The 19,187-nt window shown below is 42.3% G+C and overlaps 2 protein-coding genes and 1 long non-coding RNA gene across 8 annotated transcripts in view; 2 read left to right on the top strand and 1 right to left on the bottom strand.

Annotated features, from left to right (window-relative positions):
* Positions 1 to 375: 375 nt before the first annotated feature.
* LYSMD2 (LysM domain containing 2) overlaps positions 376 to 19,187 on the bottom strand; it is a 35,332-nt gene continuing 16,520 nt past the window's right edge. The window contains exons 1-3 of one of the 5 annotated variants that reach the window (XM_058737721.1): positions 15,280 to 16,036; positions 2,220 to 2,551; positions 376 to 942 (exon numbers count right to left, since the gene is read on the bottom strand). In XM_058737721.1, coding sequence (XP_058593704.1) covers positions 900 to 942; positions 2,220 to 2,551; positions 15,280 to 15,552 — 648 coding nt within the window. In that variant the 5' untranslated portion in view covers positions 15,553 to 16,036 and the 3' untranslated portion in view covers positions 376 to 899. Of the gene's footprint in view, positions 943 to 2,219; positions 2,552 to 3,890; positions 5,337 to 14,757; positions 15,041 to 15,085; positions 15,245 to 15,279; positions 16,037 to 19,187 lie in introns of those variants that run through there. The other 4 variants (XM_058737723.1, XM_058737725.1, XM_058737724.1 and 1 more) reach the window with 4 other exon arrangements.
* Positions 5,258 to 6,328, top strand: LOC131516563 (uncharacterized). Its single transcript, XR_009264148.1, has 2 exons — positions 5,258 to 5,354; positions 5,395 to 6,328. It is a non-coding gene; the product is annotated as an uncharacterized LOC131516563 (long non-coding RNA).
* The window catches only part of TMOD2 (tropomodulin 2), a 74,061-nt gene continuing 70,992 nt past the window's right edge, over positions 16,119 to 19,187 (top strand). Inside the window, exon 1 of one of the 2 annotated variants that reach the window (XM_058737718.1) lies at positions 16,119 to 16,218. The gene's annotated coding sequence lies outside the window, so the exon portion shown is untranslated. The remainder of the gene's footprint in view (positions 16,219 to 19,187) is intronic. The other variant, XM_058737720.1, reaches the window with a different exon arrangement.

Genomic DNA, 19,187 nt, shown 5'->3' with positions numbered 1-19,187 from the left:
TAAATAAAAGCTTAATCCTCAACTCAAATGAGCACAGTGACTAAAAAACACTCTCCAAAGTGACTTCATGAAATCTAAACTAGAATTCACCAGTGTCTCAGAGCATGGTAGTTTTTATTTCTCCTTCTGATCGTATTCTGTGTTTAAACTATACCTCAAACAAATCAGTTCAAATATTATGAAAATGCAAAGGCTACTAATACCCATAATTGATTTGCTTTTAGATTACTGAAACTTTTTAAAAAATTACTGAACTTTTTAAAAAATTCCAATTATAATAATAAAAGCAATTAAAATGGAGAAGCTGTCACCATTTCAAAAATAATTTAAAAATCAATTTTATTTCTATTTGTTGAAAAAAATTACAGACTCAAATATGAAAACATAGTTTATTTTCTCATTCAGGCTTTTGTAGTTTATTTTTACAAAATAGCAGACAAAATTTGGTTCTTTATATTAATACAGAATATGTAATACATATCGAAATATATATATATATATATAGCACTTAAATTATAAACACATAGCAAAATCAGCATCACTTAAACAGCAACCATATATTTCACATCATTAGGATTTTTCAGAAGATAAACACTGTTTTCAGCTTGAATATGTATATAGTCTTTGATGCTTTATGTTAACTAGTATTTACAAAAACTAGTCTAAAAACTACCATCACCCACAAAAGTGATGATCTTTAGGATACGATTTTGCTCTCATGCCATAATAAAGACTTAAAATCATAGAAAGCCGGAGGAAATAATCACGTCAGTGCAATTGCAGTAGGTGAAACTATTTGGTTGTGATTTAAGGATGTATATACTTTTGAATCTTTAGTTGTTGGTTTCTTCATGATCCAACCACCTTTTAATCCAGGTTAGATTATTGTCCCTGATCATCTAACTGTGATAGAGGGAAGCTGCATAAGGACTTTCTTCATCTCTGAAAAAAAGTGAAAATTCAGCATAAATCAGTGTTTTAAAATGATATTCGGATAACTAATACATATACTGTACTTATTATATAACTTAATATCCACTTGCCAAAGAAGTGCAGGAGTACATCAATATATAATATTTTGCATGTCTTGGATGAAATGTAAATACTCATTAGGGTAAATACTCATTAGATGCATTTTATTGGCATCTCAGTTACTGGAATAAAGAATGGTACTTGCTTTATATTTATATTTTCTATTACATTTAAACAAAATGTATTAAATTATAAAATTATTATATTCATATTTGTTTATAGTTTTTATATGCCACCTTTTTCTCCAAAGGGCTTGATGTGCCTACAACAAATACATATAATAAGATGAATTAGAAATAAAATATCAGGATTAAGGAAAGGAGAAGGATACAAATATATTAGCCATATGAAATACTGTACTAGTTGAACTGAAAATCAGTTTTAGTTGGAAGCTTCCTGGTAGCCAGGGCAAAAAAAAGCAAACACAATAGCTTGTGCCATTTTTGGAATCATAAAGGAAGAAGAAAACCAATTCTATAGGAGAGAGAAAGATTTTCCCTAACAAAGAACAAAGAAAAAAGCTCACATGAAAAACACCTAGTAACAAATAATGGACAAGGTCTTTGACAAATTTATTGGGATCAGTATTTCGCAAGTATTCCCTAGGGCATTGCTTCCTTTGAAGGGGTAAACTAGATGTTTCTGCTTGGCTGCCATCCAGGACTGCTAGCTGGACAGTTATGCTACTAAGGCAAAGAAACAAACTTTAAAAAAAAAAAATTATTTATTTTTTTAGAGAGAAGGAGTTCAAGTGGGGGAGGGGGTGGAGGAGGGGGGGAGACACAGAGACAGAGACAGAGACAGACAGACAGATTGGTTCTTAAGCAGGCTCCACAATCAGGGTGGAGCCTGATGCGGGGCTCAATCTCACGACCCTAGGATCCTGACCTGAGCCAAAATCAAGAGTCAGACACTTAATCAACTGAGCCACCCCACCACCCCCAAACTTTTTATAACAAGTAACAGAGCTAAAAACAAGCACATTGCAATAGATAAAGCCCTATGCAGAATGCAATAGCTCTTTTTAGACCTCATATATTAAAAATGACTTTCTAGAATTAAAATACAGTTTTTAAAGCAAAAGAGAAAAAAGGAAACAGAAGCAGAGAGAAAACAAAACTCAGCAAAGCAAGGACATCGTAAGAGTAATTTATTCAGCTTCTGACATTTTACCAGCATATTTTTACCTGCTCTCTTCTTTTAGTTTCTTGGCTGCCTGTGTTGACAACTTAATCTGCAAGTCTAGTCTCTGCAGGAAATCTCTAGCTGACACTTCTTCAGGTTGTACAGGCTGAACATCAGATTCTTGAGGACTGGAAGGAGAAAGGTCTTCCCCAGCTGCTGCTGGCTCTTCTTCATGAGAAAAACTGCTATCAACAGTTTCATTTTCTGGAGAATCTATTGAGTTAAGTCCATTAAACAACAAAGGCTTCTCTGATATAACTGGGATGTTCAAAGTTTTCTTCAGAAATATACAATCATTCGTAAACAGTTTATTTGCCCTTTTAATCTGCTCCATCTAAAATATGAAAAAGGAAACAGAGTTTTATGTAAATAAATCCATTAGTAGGGTTTATTATACAAGCACCTAAAAATATCTGGGCTCGTTGTGCAATGCTTTCTCTGGATTTGAGATTCTTTTTTTTTTTTTAATGTTTTACTTACTTTTGAGAGAGAGCATGCGCGTGCAAGTGGGGGAGGGGCAGAGCGAGAGAGAGGGATAGAGGATCTGAAGCCAACAGTGAGATCATGACCTGAGCTCAAGTCAGACACCCAACCAACTGAGCCACCCAGGTGCCCCTGGATTTGAGACTGTTAATTTGGGTTTAGTTACCACCCCAGGTACCCCTAGTTACTTCAAGAGATGTCAGGAAATTGTTTCTCAACTTTAAAAAAGGAAAGCCTAATTTCCCCCCCCCCCACTATTATATTCGCCCTACAAGGCAGCTTTTACCAAGCAGCCTTCAATCCCTGAAATTAAAAAATGTAGAATTTTTAGCACTTATTTTGTAAATTCCAGTCTTGTTTTAACATTTCTATTATTTGATTAAAAAAAAAAACTAGTACTGTTATTTTACTTACAGGGTGCTTTCTATGTCTCTGGAATTGTGTTTGGTAAATATAATGGATACAGGAGCTGGTACAGGGACAAATACAATGAGAATTTGCAAGAATGGTGCAGACTGGGGTTGCAGTCGTTAAGAAAGGCCTCAAGGAGAAGGTGGAGTTCTGATTTTGATTTTTCTGACTTTAGATGGGCCTTGAAGAATGGGCAGAAGCAGTAGAGGTAAGGAAAGGAGGTGGGCAGCACTTTACATACAGTATCTCGTATTTCCTACCCCGGAGAAGGTATTTAAAGATTCACTTTACAAATAAAAGAAACAAAACTCATAGAGATTATGTATCATGGAACCATCGTAAACTGGCAGATGAAGAAGCTGGCATTTAATACAGTTTCTAGAACCTCAAACTCTTTCACACCTGCGGAAGCTTCGTGCAGACCACAGAGATGGGAGCTGGGGGAGAAAGGGAGAACAGAATTTACACGGGTTGCGTAGTAATCGAGATACTATCATCTCCTTTTTGCAAAAGAAGAAAAGGACACTCCAGAGAGATAAGTGGGTGCTTCAGTCCACAATGCTGTGAGCGCAGGCAGGGCTGCACGTCTGTGGGCTCCCAGCGAGCGGGAGAAATGCGTGCACTTGGCGTTCACCACACGGCATTAACAGCGTCCGGGGATGCCAGGCTCCTCCGCGCCCCACGCCATCAAATTTTCACCTCAGCTCCTTCTTGGGAGGCACAGAACCGAGACAGTTTGGTAAGATAACGAAGCACACAGGCTTAGGAATCTGACAGACCTGGTTTCAAATCCCAGCTCCTCCAACACCAAAGGTCTCAACACAAGCTTAGCTTGTTACTTCTTTCATTCAGCCTGTTTCCTGGTGTGTAAAATAGGTACCCTCTAGCCTTCACAGGGTTGTCGGGAAGATTAAATGAAAGATTATATACATGCTTGTTTAGAGGAGACAGATAGGTAGGTAAGTAGATAAAGAGACAGGATATATAAGAGAGAAAGAAAATATTTAGCAGCAGATGATACTACTCTCTTTTTCAATGAAGAAATTGAGATGACTGATTTGACCAAGTGCGTACAGTTCTTTAAATGTATGAGCTGGAATTTCTGTCTGACTCTGAAGTCAAGATAAAAGTGCATGACTAATGGGACCAAATTATGGGATCTTTTAATGCCAAATTGACTGTGAGTGAAAAAATTAGATTTCTATATCAAAGAGCCTGAAAAAACAATAGCCGACTAGTAAATGGACCCTCTATCTCCTGATTTCTTACTATAAGCTGAATCTACACAAATAGTACAGTGAAAGCTTTTTTTTCTTTTAAAGGTACTACATTAAAGCATCCTTTGTGTAGAGTGGGTTGGTCTTTTGTGTTCTAGTTTCTTGGTAAAGGAGAGAAGGTGAGGGTGGGAAAGAGAGGCATGAATAGGCAGGGGCATTTAGGAGACAAAATTAAAGTCTAAAAATCCTAAGTATCTCTGGTCTAGGTTAGGCTTCAATGTGAGTGATTTAAACTAATTCGAATACCTTATCCATAACAGGTTCAGGTATATCGACTCTGCCTTTAATATCCCCTTGGGGTTTTTTTTCCTATTTATCAGCTAGCATCCACATCCTCCATCCTAGTATGTGGGCTTCCATTGGCACAGAACAACTGCCCCCTTCCCCACTCCAGGGTGAGCATATGACTCATTCTTGCCCTTTGCAGTGTCACAGTGTCCTCACTTTCATGATAGGTCACAGTCCCATCTTGGAATGATTCAGAGATGCAAGGACACTTTTGCTGGGTCTGGGAGGGGAAAGGTCCTCCATTTTCTCTACCAGGAAGAGCAGCAATCTGTCCACTTCATGGAACCCGAAAACAAGGCCACCTTGGAGGAAAGCAATCAGACCTCTGAATCAAAGCCTAAAGCCAGAATACCCTAGGGCCTTTGTGTTCTTGAGCTAATGCCATTGTTTGTTTGTTTGTTGTTGTTTTGCCTAAGCCAACTTGAGTTAGGTTTTCTGTCTCTTGTAAATGAAAGAGCCTTCACTGATACAGTGCTCTTTGAAATGCTTATTGGCAGGGGTCTACCATTTTCTGAGAATAATGAAGGAGGACAGAAATTGACAGGGAACACCAGATCTCATTGCTGAGGCAGAACTGAGAACACCAAGCATAAACTGTGAGTTCCTTAAGGACAAGCACTTTTATTTCTATAGCTTCCTTGAGGCTAACAAAGATCTTGTACAAACTAAGTGCTTAGGGTGGAAGGACAGATGGATAGATAGATAGATAGATAGATAGATAGATAGATAGATAGATAGATGAATTAATTAAAACAGGTTAGAGGAACAGGCATAAAAGATTAACCCCAGGAGGTAACCAGAAAGGGACAGTAAGTCATCTGTTGTGTTACTCTCCCTTTAAATACACCCTCACCATCCAATCGATCCCCAACTCTTCTTGAGCCTGTTCCGAACTCCAAGAGGCTGACCTCTTAAGAACTGCATTACCTAAGCCATGTCGTTGGCATTCCAGTGGGAGTTCCAATGGAAGGCACCAGCAGAAAGACAGCACCATGAGTGACTCCAGTAGCTGCATTCCTCTATGGCAGAGTTCCTGCCAGGTAACCCCTCCCTCATCCCAGGCTCCAGCTCTCCCCGTGTGGGGTACACCACTTCTTCCCCTGGCCCTTTAAGCCTAGGGGTAATATCTTCCTGCTGTTGCTAGTCTCAGGTTGCTTCACCATCCCTTCTTGGTTCCCTCAACCCTGCTCCCATTCTATAAATGTCCCTTGACTAGGGGCGCCTGGATGGCTCAGTCGGTTAAGTGTCTGACCGGCTCAGGTCATGATCTCACGGTCTGTGAGTTCGAGCCCCGCATCGGGCTCTGTGCTGACAGCTCGGAGCCTGGAGCCTGCTTCAGATTCTATGTCTCCCTCTCTCTCTGACTCCCCCACTCACTCTCTCTCTCTGTCTCAAAAATAAATAAACATAAAAAAAATTTTTTAAAATAATAAAAATAAATGTCCCTTGACTAAATTCTCTTTGGCCACACCCCCTGAGCCCACTGTTTCTTGCCAGAACCCTGATCCATACATCTATCATTCAAAGCAAGACAGGCCATCAAAGCCAGGCAAAGGGCCAGTGACAGGAATACAAGACAAGGTGACTGAATCAACAGCTGGGTACAGTTAAGGAGCACAGGGAGTAACAGGGTTGTCTAGGTTCTTGTGCATCATCCCACTGATTCACCCATAGAATTGCCTCTTGAATTAGTCTATAAGCTTCTGGAAGTTGGAGACTGTGCTATCTCCATCTCAGTATCATCAACAAGCATTTCAGGTATACATTCACTCTATGGTGTAGACTCTGAGATGATACACAGGATGCCAGCATCAAGGACACCAGAGATATCCAGACACAGTTAGTATCAACGTGGGGAACAATCTAAGAACCGGCAGATTTGAGTCTGAAGGTGAAAACAGGTCAATGAGTTTAATACAGGTAGTAGTTGGAAACATGGGCTCTGGGGCCATACTTTCTGGGTTCAAACCCTGGCTTTGCCACTTTCTAATCATTAACGGTTCTGTTTTCTTTTCTGTAAAGTAGGGATAATAATAGTACCTCCCATGCAATATGATCATTATGAGGATTACACGAATCAACTCAGGTATTTAGAACAATGCATAGCCCCCAGGAAGCCCTCAAAAATAATGATAATAGTTGCTATCATATTATTAAATGTGGTTAAAAAGGAGAAAGTAACAGGCAAGGGCAGATCCTAACATGTATTCAGCAGATGAGAAGGAAGGAGGTAGGAATTTCTCACAATAAAAAATATTTCTCCTACAAAGTAAGAATACATAAAAAAATTTCATACAGACATGCCTGGATAATTAACATTACATGTTGTCAGTGCCCTGAGGTGTGTAAGCTTTATGTTTTTTTGCCCGAAGGTGATAAATTTGATCTTAACTTGTTCTCCTCTACAAGTAGTGGCTTGAACCAACTGCACAGGCTGCAAACTCTGTACCTGTAGTAAAGTTAAGGAATTAACCAGCCATGCAAAAAGCTAGGAGTGGGTGGGGAGGGGGGAGCATTCTGGGGAGAAAAAGCAGCTGCAATGCCCCAGCACAGTAAAAATGTAGTGTGGCTGAAGTGTAGGGAGTAATGAGCAAAACTCCAGGCTACATAGGACCTTGCATGCCAAGGGATAAAATTTAGGTGTTACTTTAAATGTGATGAGAAGCCACTGGAGAGTGAAGAAAGGGAGTGACACAATCTGATTACAGTTAAAGGGCACTCAGGCAGCTTTGTGGAAAATGGACTGGCAATAAAGAGGCATCAGTGGAAACAGGAAGCCTAGTCACGGAGGAAACCACAACAGCACAGACAAGAGACTAGGGATAATCCCAAACAGTGAAATGATGTTTTAGGAATGTTTTATACTTTTATCTGAACATAGATGGGTCTAATGTTCTGGGAATGTCACCTCACATAAAGCTAAGAAAAGTCATGATCCAACCCAAGGAAGAGCTGGAAAACTCTAGAGTTTTCCCAACCTGGCTCTGTTCAACATTTCCTAACACCCAAATTTTACTTTATTTATTTATTTATTTTTCCAAGCACAGAGCAGCACAGATGCTATCAGGTGAAAAGTTTGAAATTCCTCTGAACTTTTGTCTCCTAGGTTTAGAACTAGAAACCTTGTGTTGAAAGATCTTGTCAAAAGTTTAAGACTTTCAATATAAGGAAGAAGTCACTATAAGAGTTTTCCATGAATGAATGGACTCCCTGGAGAAATAAAGAGGAGCTTCTATTAAATCTCATCCAGGGCACACACACTTGTCAGGAGTGTTACAGAAATAAACACTGAAGCTCTGGAATATTCTAATCCTGGTAGTCCATGATTACCAGAGATAAATGATAAAAACCAGAGTAAACAGTCCAGTGTATTCAAATTCTATTATGCTTAACTGCAACTGTAATAAAAAGCCATCAAGGTTTGCTGTTAAAAACATATATAGAATAATGATAGCTGCCTCAAATTTTGGACATCACAAGGATTTGAACTGTCATACCCTTTGAAAATTGCAGTTTTCTGGCACTATCACAATGCAGATCTGGGTTGTGTTTGGAACACATAAAGCAAAGGACAGTAAATTAGGACTCTTAGAAGATATTATGATCCCTTTTCTCCACCCTCCCCAATATACAATATTTCCTCCACTCTACTGCTAGAGTTATCCTTCTTTTTTTTTTTTTTTTATGTTTATTTATTTTTGAGACAATGCGAGAGACAGAGTGCAAGCAGCAGAGGGGTAGGCAGAAGGAGACACAGAATCTGAAGTGGGCTCCAGGCTCTGAGCTGTCAGCCCAGAGCCCGATGTGGACCTCGAACTCACGAACCGTGAGATCATGACCTGAGCCAAAGTCGGATGCTTAACCGACTGTGCCACTCAGGCACCCCTAGAGTTATCCTTCTAAAACAAGATTGGATCATACCAGGCCTTGGGTGGATGGTGGAGAAGGAATTACCTTTGGGGAAGCCATGCTGCCTTCAATATAGAACCCAACTCCTTTGGCTTTAAAAGGAAAAAAAAAATTATTCAATTTATTTAAAAAATTTTTTATTGTTTATTTGCTTTTGAGAGAGAAAGACAGAGAGTGAGCATGAGAGGGGGAGGGACAGAGAGTGAGGGAGACACAGAACCTGAAGCAGACTCCAGGCTCCACGCTGTCAGCACAGACCCCGATGTGGGGCTTAAACTCATGAACTGTGAGCACCGAAGTTGACGCTCAACCGACTGAGCCACCCAGGTGCCCCTCAATTTATTTAAACTAAAAAAAAAAGTTCACCTATTTCTCCCACCCCTCTGTTCTCCACATTTCTTAAAACCCAATTAATGCTGAGAATAAAAAGTGTGACCTGTTCAGAGTGACAAAGAACTACCCTGTGTTTTTTGTGGACAGATGAGTCAGGGATAGGGATAGCAATCAAATACTTTCATTTCAAAATTCTCTCCCATGTTCAGGATGGAACAGCATGACTCAATGAAATTGGTCACTAAGAAACAGATTACAGAAGAATTAAGTACGAGGTAACAAGGTGGCCACAAGATGACAACCATGGTGACATTAGGTAGAACAAGTGCTATCAATAATTTAAAAACTTCTTTAAAATGATTGCCCTGGGGCACCTGGGTAGCTCAGTCGGTTAAGCATAGGCCTTTAGCTCAGATCATGATCCCACAGTTCATGAGTTTGAGCTCCGCATGGGGCTCAGTGCTGACAGCTCAGAGCCTGGAGCCTGCTTTGGATTCTATGTCTCCCTCTCCCTCAGCCCCCCTCCCGCTCATGTTCTGTCTCTCTCTCAAAAAAAATAAACATTAAAAAAATAATAATAATAATAATAAATAAAATAAAATGATTCCCCTGTAGGGGTGCCTGGGTGGCTCAGTCAGTTAAGCGCCTGACTTTGGCTCAGGTCATGATCTCGTTGTTCGTTTCTGTTTCTTCCTCTCCACTCCTTAAAAAAGACAAACCCTTCCAAAAACATTTCAGGATACATTCAGAACTAACATTTTTATAGCACTCTGTGGCTTAGAATATATGCATACATACATACAACTTTCATTTGATTATTATTATTTTACAGAAAAGACTTAATTAAAGAACTCTCTCCAGATCATTTTCTAGTAAGTGCTAGATTCACCCATCAGCCCACTGTCTCACACTCTTAAGTTCTAGGTGCTGGGGGCAATCAGACTCCTCCAGTGCCATGTGCTAATTAGGGGGAATAGGATTTACTTCCTTTCCACGCTATTTCAGAAGAACATAGGAGGCACCATTTATATGAAATCCCCAGAAAAGGCCAATCTATAGATTAGAAAATATATTCGTGGTTGCCTAGGGCTAGAGAAGGAAACAGGAAGTAACGGGGATCTTTTCAGGGTGATGGCACGGTTCTAAAATTGGATTGTGGTGATGGTTGCACAACTCTGTAAATTCACTGAAAGTCCTTGAATACACTTAAAATGGGTTTATTTTGTGGTATGTAAATTATACCTCAATAAAGCTGTTTTTTAAAAAAGAATACATGAGAATCTATTAGACCTCAAACACTTCTGGTAGGGGAAGTGTTAAGAAGCGACTGGAGTCGCTTAGCAGTTCACTGAAAGAAAGTGAGAAGACCCTGGGAATAAAACTGGACAGGAAGTGATTGAGGGCACTGAAGACAATGTGGCCTCTGGAGAGGGGAGCAGACAGGCGAGCTGCCAGGGGGAAAGCAAAGAGACAAAGAAAAAGTTTATGCAAATAATAAGTCCCCTCCCTGTCTCCTGCCCACTTTTAGTCTGTATACTGTTTTCTAGATGTTTTTCCAGGGTTTCCAAACAAAAAGCTCACAGTGGCTGGCTAGCATCAGTGAGTTTCCTCTAGATGCTTGCATCCGAGAGGAGCTAACAAGGTCACAAATGCCATAGCTAAATCTAGAACACGGGGTGAGGGAAAGGGCCTTAATGTCTCAGTAGAGATAAGCACAGCCAGGGAAATTCCAGCCCAAGCAAATTCACGTCTGAGATCTGAACTGCCCTTAATAGTTTCTCAACCCAGCCCAAGTAGTTTCAGTCTCCCAGACCACTTCCTCAAATGCGTCTTTAGTAGAGATGCTCAAATATAACCCTATGTTTAATTTGACGTAAAAACCCCCTGCTGATGGAAGGGGAGAAAACCAGCACCATCCCAGTAGCAGCAACCTTTCCGTAGGCTGGACAGCGAGCCTCAAACCACACTTTGTAAAATAAGTCACTCAACCCCTACCCTGGCCTCCACCTTTCAGGGTCTGCTCCAGAGCCTACTGATTTCACAGTGGTCAGGCCTGTGGGTCAGGTCCATACATATGTGGAGGACCTGCCATGTGCCAGCCTCGGGCTAACACAGAATGTCCAGAGATGAGTTGGACAAGCAACATGGCTTCTCAAGTAGCTATAGTGGAAAGCAGTAGTGGAAAAAGTCACCATGAATAAAAAGAGGAGTGCATGTATCATCTTGTAGCCCCAGCATGAGGCAAAAGGACTCAAACAAGCAAGGCTCAATAAAAACAGGTTAAAAAAAAAAGTTGGGGGCTCCTGGGTGGCTCAGTTGGTAAGGCAACTCTTGATTTCAGCTCAGGTCATGATCTCACTGTTTGTTTGTGGGATCCAGCCCTGCATCAGACTCTGTGCTGATGGCGTGGGGCCTGCTTGGGATTCTGTCTCCCTCTCTCTCTGCCCTCTCCCCTGCTCTCTCTCCCTCTCAAATAAACATTAAAAAAAACAGCCAAAAAATAATAAATGCCATTATTAATAATAATGACTTTAAAAGGAATGGTGGGAAGGGTCCTTAAGATATTTCCTAAGGCCATGGCAGAAGAACTGGGGTCCCTCAGGCTTCAGACATGGCCAGATTCTTGAACATCCACATTCTTCTTTCCTATAGAGAAGCCTCCTGCATCCCTGGGCCCATCTGTAGGGCAGAGATACTCAAATAAAACAGTAAACAAGTAAGCAGAAAATATACAGCATATCAACAAATCATCTAGAACCCAACTACTTCCCACCACCTCCTTCTCTGCTGCTCTGGTCCAAGCTGCCATCCTCTCACCTGCATTTATTACAAAGCCTTCAACTGATCTGGTTTCCATGCCTTGGCACTCGCCCACTACAGCCTGTTCTCAAAGCAGCATCCAGAGTGATCCTTCTAGTGCCTAAGTCAGATCATGTCATTCTTCTACTTGAACTTCTCCAATGCTTCCCAACTCACTCAGAGAAAGAGCCAAAGTTCTTACAGTGGCCTTCAAGGTCCAAATACATGCCATTGCATTGTAAGCACCAGGTACACTACTCCTGGAACTTGCCAATTATACTTCCACCTCAGGGCCTTTGCACCACTGGCTGTTGCTGCTGCCTGGAATGTTCTTCACAGATATCTGCACCCCCCCCCCCCACACACACACACATACATACAACTTGCCTCCTTCTCAGTGAGTTCTTTGTGGCTATCCCATTTTAAATTATAGCCACCCCCACTAGCCTTCATTATCTCCTTTCCCTGCTTAATTTTCCTTCATATTGTTTATCAATACCTGGCATAAAACATATTTCGTTTGCTTACTTACTGTCTCTACTGACTAAGATATAAGCTCCATGAGGGTATGGATTTCTATTTATTCGCTAATGTATCACCAAAAAGACAGAAGCTGGAAAAAAAGACAAAAAAAGAAAAGGAGATGAACAATAAATACTGTTGGGAAAACAAGGCAGGGAAGGGGAAAGCAGGTGTGAAGGAGGGCTGTAATTTGACAGAAAGCAGTCAGGAAGGCTTCAGGGAGGAGACACGTAAGCAGTGAGGGAGCAAGTCGCACTGCCAAGGTCAGCTGCATAATTTGCAGGGCCCAGTGAAAAGTGAAAACGTGGGGCCCTTGTTCACAGAGTACTAAAAACTTCAAGATGGCAATAGTAAAGCATTACACCAAATGCGAGGCTCTTCTAAGCATGGGGCTCCGTGTGACTACCCAGGTCATACACCCATGAAGCAAACCTTCCGTGCAGTGATCAGGGACAGAGTGTTCCACATAGATGAAACAGCAAGTGCAAAGACCCCAGGAAGGACAGTGCTTTGGGAACAGGCCAAGATGCCATGCTTGTAAAACATGAAGATTGCTGTGCTCCTTCTCTGCATATTCTGATCCAGTAGGCTCAAGGTCAGTTAGGATTCTTTATTTTTAGTTTGCCCCAGGGCATTCCCTTACCCAGGCAAGTTTGAGGAACATATTTATTCCCATATCTTGGGATGTACCCTGCTGCCAGCCATCAAGCATCACTCAAGAAAACCAGTTTCTGCTTTGTTCCCCTGAAAACCAAGGGTTGACAAACAGATCTCCATCTTCACCCCTTGTCAGAGTCACTGTTCTGGTAACACGCTGGTACCTAAAATACTACTGGCTGTTACCAGTCTCTCCCTCTGAGGGACTGAATTCCTGCCTGGTTCCCAGCTGGGTGGCTGGAGAGCTGTCATCAGCAGACAGGCTTCCCTGAGAGTTCCTGCTCCTCTCAGTAACACAGAACCATGCCTGGCTATTGCCAGACAGGGGATATTAAAGTCGAATGTTTGCCTGGACTGACTCTTAATTTCCAGGTGACTGCCCTGGGTCTCTAAATCTCCAACATATCATCACCTATTCCTTTAAACAATCATTTAAATTATTCATAACCTTGGTAGTCAATATTTGAAACTTAACTCATTCAACTTCTTTCTGTTCAGTCACGGAAAGAAAAAAACCTTTCTGCCTTTTTAGCTTCCACCTAAAATCTCAACTTACAACGAGTAAATCCAACTAATATCTGTACATGTGAATTAAAGCAATAACTTCACTTCACTGTTACAGTAAGAATTATCACTTTCACTGGTTCTACACAACCAGTGGAAGAGTCTCTAAAAATTTCATCAACTATACTTCAGGGCCCAAAGGAAATGATACACATGTAATAAACCAGTGGTCCTCAATGAAGAGTGAGTTTCTTGCTGGGGAATATTTGGCAATGTCTGGATGGAGGCTGGGGGTCTTACTGGCATCTAATAGGCAGAGCTCAGAGATGCTGTTAAACATCCTACAATGCACGGCACAACCTACACAAACAAAGAATTATAGGGTCCAGAATATCAATAGTGTTGCAGTTGAGAGAGACTCTTTGAGGGTATAGATTACAGTTCCCAACTCATTATACTTAACATCTTAAAACCAAGTCTTCATGAAAGTAGTGAAGAATCTGGATTACACTTTACCCGAAAGGGGTGATAAGGTTATGAGTAACAGGATCTATATTAAGCAAAAGCATAGATTAGAAAGCATTTGATGAAAAGTAGAGAACTGCAGTCAGCTGTTTCAGAGCTGTAAGTAACGCAAGTGCAGCTGTGTACTAATTCAAATTGCTCTCAGTGAATAAACATACTTAATATCCTTACCTTTCATCCATCTTCCCATCTGTAAACAGGTTAATTATACCTACCTCCAAGGCTCTTTAGGGAAATCAAACTGAGTAAGAACAAGATGGAACAGGACAAATGTAATATCTGGCACACAGCAGGCATTCAGCAGAAGGTAGTTGCTGATACTCCCCAACTCTGCTCTTCTCTGGCTCTGACCCAAACCAGGCTTTATTGATATACATAAGAATTGTAGTTCTATGTTCACATTTGCAAACTCCCAGGAGGACGGGAAGGGACTACTATAGCATAATAATATCAGTATATGCCTGCACAGCAAGATTCCTGGTCTCAAAATGATCTGCTAGGTAAACATATAGTTCCAACTTGAATGTGCAAAATAAATTACTCAGTCTCTGTCATTCTGTGAAGGGCCAGGAAGAGTTTCTCTTTAAGAGAAAGATACAGAGAAGATCGCCTTTCTTCCCATTGCTGTCTTAGGTGTTTCAGGAAAGAACATTGAAAACTGATACAGAACTCAGATGTAAAAAGGCCACCACATAGCTCAGAGTTAATTATAAGTAATTTTAATGAGACAATATGTTCCCTCAGGTTTCCATGTTATTCCCAGAAGTGTAATGCAATACGCCCAGGACACACACACTTATAAATTTATAATAAACACAGCTCTTCAGCTCACCTAGACCCCAGTTCTGGGCTGCTGCTTAGCGACAGGTGTCACATTCACAGTTGCCAGTGAGCCCAGGGGTGTAATTTCACTTCTAAATAAAGCAGCATAATCGATAGAACCAGAACCATCCGGCGGAGACAATCGTACCATCCCTGACATCACAGCGCTTGTTTACAGAGAAAACAAAATTCTCTGCCCTGAGTCAACACCTCAGTTCAGCTTTGAATACTGTGATCTGGCCTGAAAATCAGGTGAACTTAGCTCCCAGGTCCTCTTTGGCCTTCCTCACTGATCTGGGCGGTGTCTGGGCAGGACACCGGGAACTCGATGCACCTACCTGGGGAGGGAGCCTCGGAGGCCTGCCCTTCTGGCTACAGAACCACCTTTGGAGACCACTGCCGGGGTTCTCGGCGCGCGCTGGGAGAGAGCCTGGGGACAGATGGCTGCCTGCCCGACCCCCAGTACTCCGTGTCCCGCCACGAGCCCCCGCCCGTGCCACCAGCCCCAGCCGCCGCGGCGCGCCCTGCTCACCGTGACTCCGTATTTGAGCGCGATGCCCTGTAGCGTGTCGCCGGCGCGGACCCGGTGCTCCACATGGCGCTCGATGACGCCGGCGCCCAACGGCGCCCGCACGCTGGCAGTGCTGCCGTACGAGCGGGTCTTCGTGCGGGCCAGGCTCAGCGACAGCTCGGCCTCCTCGGATTCCGAGCCCGAGCGCGAGCGCGCGGGCGGCGAAGGAGCCGAGGGCCGGGGGGCTCGGGGGCCGCCTTCCCGCAGGGACAGCGCGGGCGAGGAATCCGCCATGGGTCCTGCGGAGGCCGCCAGGTCGCGAAGCTCGCCAAGGGGGCGGTGCCTTCGCCGCCGCCGCCTCTTCCTCGGCCTCACAGGGGCTGCGGCAGGCCGTTCCGCGGGGGTGGCGGGCTGGAGGCCGCGGCGGGGAGCTGCGGTCCGGGCATGGCGGGCGCCCCCTCCTGCGCGTCCCACCTTCCCCGGGCGCACCTGCAAGCGGAAGAGCGAGACAAGCTCCCGCAGCTGCCCGGCAGACCGCCACGGCTCCACCCTGCTCGCCGGTGCCGGGCAAGCCCTGCGGTGCCGGGAAGCGAGGCGCACTGAAGCCCGCGGCCGCGGGGGCCGAGAGGGGCCCACCCTCAGGAGTCCTCGGCCCCGGGGGGGACCCTGCACCGAGCCCACAGAGCCTAGCGAGAGCCCTGTCCCGACCGCTACAAAACACCAAAGCTTTGCTCTGCTTCCTGTATTGATTCCCCAGCACGCCAGCTTTCTCAGACCTCCAAGCTGAAGGGTACTTCCCTCCCCTCACCCGACCACCCTGATGACCTCAAAGTCCACGTCACAGAAAACATTAAGGCCACTGAACACACACAGATTCTCCAGGCCCATCTCAACATTTTGGGGGGGTCGAGGGCTTTCGGCATCATACCAGAAAGGATAAGCCTTTCAACTTTGAACCAGGTGGGTGACTTCAAACTAACCCTCCGGTTGTTTGGGTTTCACGCTTCCCTGCGCACCTGTGCCAATTTTAGTCCTGAGCTGCCAGGCACAAGTGATTAGTTACAGTCAATTCTCCTGGCTCACTAGCTGCATCCATTCTCGTGGCTCACTATTTAAAATACACTATCTGCACCCATCTTTTTTCTTCTCAGTTCCCTCTTTAATAGGCTGCAATAATAGCTGCCCAAAGTATTATCATTAAATCCACCAATGACCTCTTGTCTGTATTCTTCATCTGAACACTCTTCAACATTCTGACTTCTAACCGTATTCTACATAGAGTGGGTATGCATTTAATCAGAGTCTGATGCCACGATTTCTGTTCTACTCTGGACAGCTCTACAAGAGGAGGTACCCTATACGCAGGTCAGGAGACCGGAAGTTTAATTCATTGGCTGAAGTTTCTGTATGTAGCTGAGCTGGTCAGAGGCAAAGGAACTAGAGCTTAGGAGACACCACAAAGGAGAGGAGAGGAGCAAGTGGCCCTAACATCACCCTCCCACTCAAAAATTCTTCATTGGCTCCCTGTGGACAATGGCATTAACGTAACTCATACTGGCACCCAAAGTATTGTTTCCATTTTTATTATCCATGCTCTGGCCATATCCTATCTACAACTTATCCTATATACATCCTGCCAGAAAGAGCCACTTGAACTTGCCCCTCTTTCCTACCTTTCTGTTTACATATGCTATATGCCCCTGTAATGCCACTCTTCAAATGCTGTCCATATTTTTCAAAAATTTAAAGCCCATGCCAAATGATACATCCTCCAAGAAATCTTTTCTGATTCTTCCCATGTGTCTCCCTCCCCTACCTGTCCAATTGTTATTGTTTCTCCATTGAATCCCAAGGCAGTTTGCACCTCTTGTTTAGCATTTAACTTGTGTTTTGTGTCATGTACTATCTCCTCTACACATGCTCCAGTGAGGTGTAACTACATCTTACTCATCATTTTAGCACCAGAAGTACCTATCTTAGAGCCTTGAATAAAGCACAAGTAGTTAAATTGAGGTGTAATAAAAAGATCCTGGAAGGTAAAATGGATTCTTTAGCAAGATTGTGCCATACATGAATTTTTGAGTAGTGTCCAGTGTGCCCATCTCAGGAACTATAAGAGAGGTGGAATGGCAGAGTTTCAATATATAACAAGGTCAGATAATACTTCAAGAAAAAGAAATAGTCCTCAAAGAATTTGTGGTCTAGTAGCAAGAGAGCATATAATGTGTCTTCCACTAAGGAAAAGTTTATAAGCACTGGAAGTTTTTTTTTTAATTGTTTTAATGTTTATTTATTTTTGAGAGAGAGAGAGAGAGAGAGAGAGAGAGAGAGTACGAGCGGGGAAGGGGCAGAGAGAGAGGGAGACACAGAATCTGAGCTGTCAGCAGAGAGCCCGATGCAGAGCTCAAACTCAAGAACCATGAGATCATGACCTAAGCAGAAGTCAGATGCTTAACTGAAAGAGCCGCCCAGGTGCCCCAAGCACTGGAAGTTTTTATTTGAAGATTAATGAACTGAATTATATGAAGTGTCATTTGGAAAAAGTTAATTGATTAATTAGGGAAATACTACAAGCTGTATTTCCCTTTTGGAGATTCACAATGAACATTAGAATACTGAAGGCTCTAGAAGGCCTCCAGTGGTAAAGTAAGCTATTGGATTTGGCTTAACACTGTATTTCCCAAGCTTGTTTGACCATGGAAACCCTCCTTCTCATAAATTTAGCAGTTTGGGAAAGGCTAAATTAAAGGGGTGAAATACAGGCCTAGATAAGAAACCAGAAAGATGACCTTGACCTTGACCTTAAGAAACCAGAAAGATTACCGAAAGATAGAACAGTAGGTACGAAAATAAGGGGCAGAAAATGAGTCAAGCAGGAAAAAAAGACTAAGTGATGATCTCTTAATTACTTTACAAAATGACCAAGGCCTCTGTAAAAGTGCAAGTAAACAAAAAAAGTACCCAAAAAATAGAGATTCAAAAGCCATCCCACTTCTCTCTCATAAAGGCAAATTTCTAAACTATCCCTAGTTATTTTCAATTTTACCAGCCCTAAGAAATCCTGGGTCATAAAACACCTCCAAATAAGTTATAAAATGCTCTGAAGTAAGTTCTATACAATCCTCAGAATTTTCTCCATGATTCCTTTTTGTGATCTTCACAAGAGTTTCCTGTAGATCTCAGGAATGAATCAGCTTGAATTCATACTTATTTGACATTTTATAATTAGGGTTCTTTGTGAGGTTTTTTTTTTCCATAGACATTGGGGCTGTTTGCAAATATTCAATCTTCCTGTAAGTTTTTTGATGATTTATCCATAATCCAAATGATAAAAGCTAATATCTACAATTTGTGGATTAGAGTGAATTTTATATATATTTATTTCTCCTTCATCAACCAGAATGTCAATATTGGTGTTCTGTGTATCTACCTACAACACAGAGCAAACTTCACAATTAATGGTGAAGTATTAGAAGCATTTCCTTTGAGGTCAAGAATAAGAAAAGGAATGCTTCTAAGAGACTCTTAAAAACTGAGAACAAACTGAGGGTTGGTGGGGGGTGGGAAGGTGGGTGATGGGTATTGAGGAAGGCACCTTTTGGGATGAGCACTGGGTGTTGTATGGAAACCAATTTGACAATAAATTTCATATATTGAAAAAAAATAAAAAATAAGTAAAACTAACAAAAAAAGAGAAAAGAAAAGGAAAGCTTCTATTACTGTTTCTATTTAATTTTGTTCTGGAATCCCTAGTCAGTGCAGTAAGAAAAAGGAGAAAGGGAAAGGAAGACTGAAAAGAAATAAACTGTTGTGTATTGAAAATAGACAACACTAAAATGTTTACACGCAATACAAATAATGTCTACATCGGAACTATCCAAACTTCAAAGTTATAAAATAAAAGATCAATATGCAAATATCAATTGCAT

The sequence above is a fragment of the Neofelis nebulosa genome, chromosome 7, assembly GCF_028018385.1.
Source record: "Neofelis nebulosa isolate mNeoNeb1 chromosome 7, mNeoNeb1.pri, whole genome shotgun sequence".
Classification (NCBI taxonomy): Eukaryota; Metazoa; Chordata; class Mammalia; order Carnivora; family Felidae; genus Neofelis; species Neofelis nebulosa.
The sequence above is the reverse complement of the archived record's forward strand: the minus strand, read 5'-3'. Positions and strand labels throughout refer to the sequence as shown.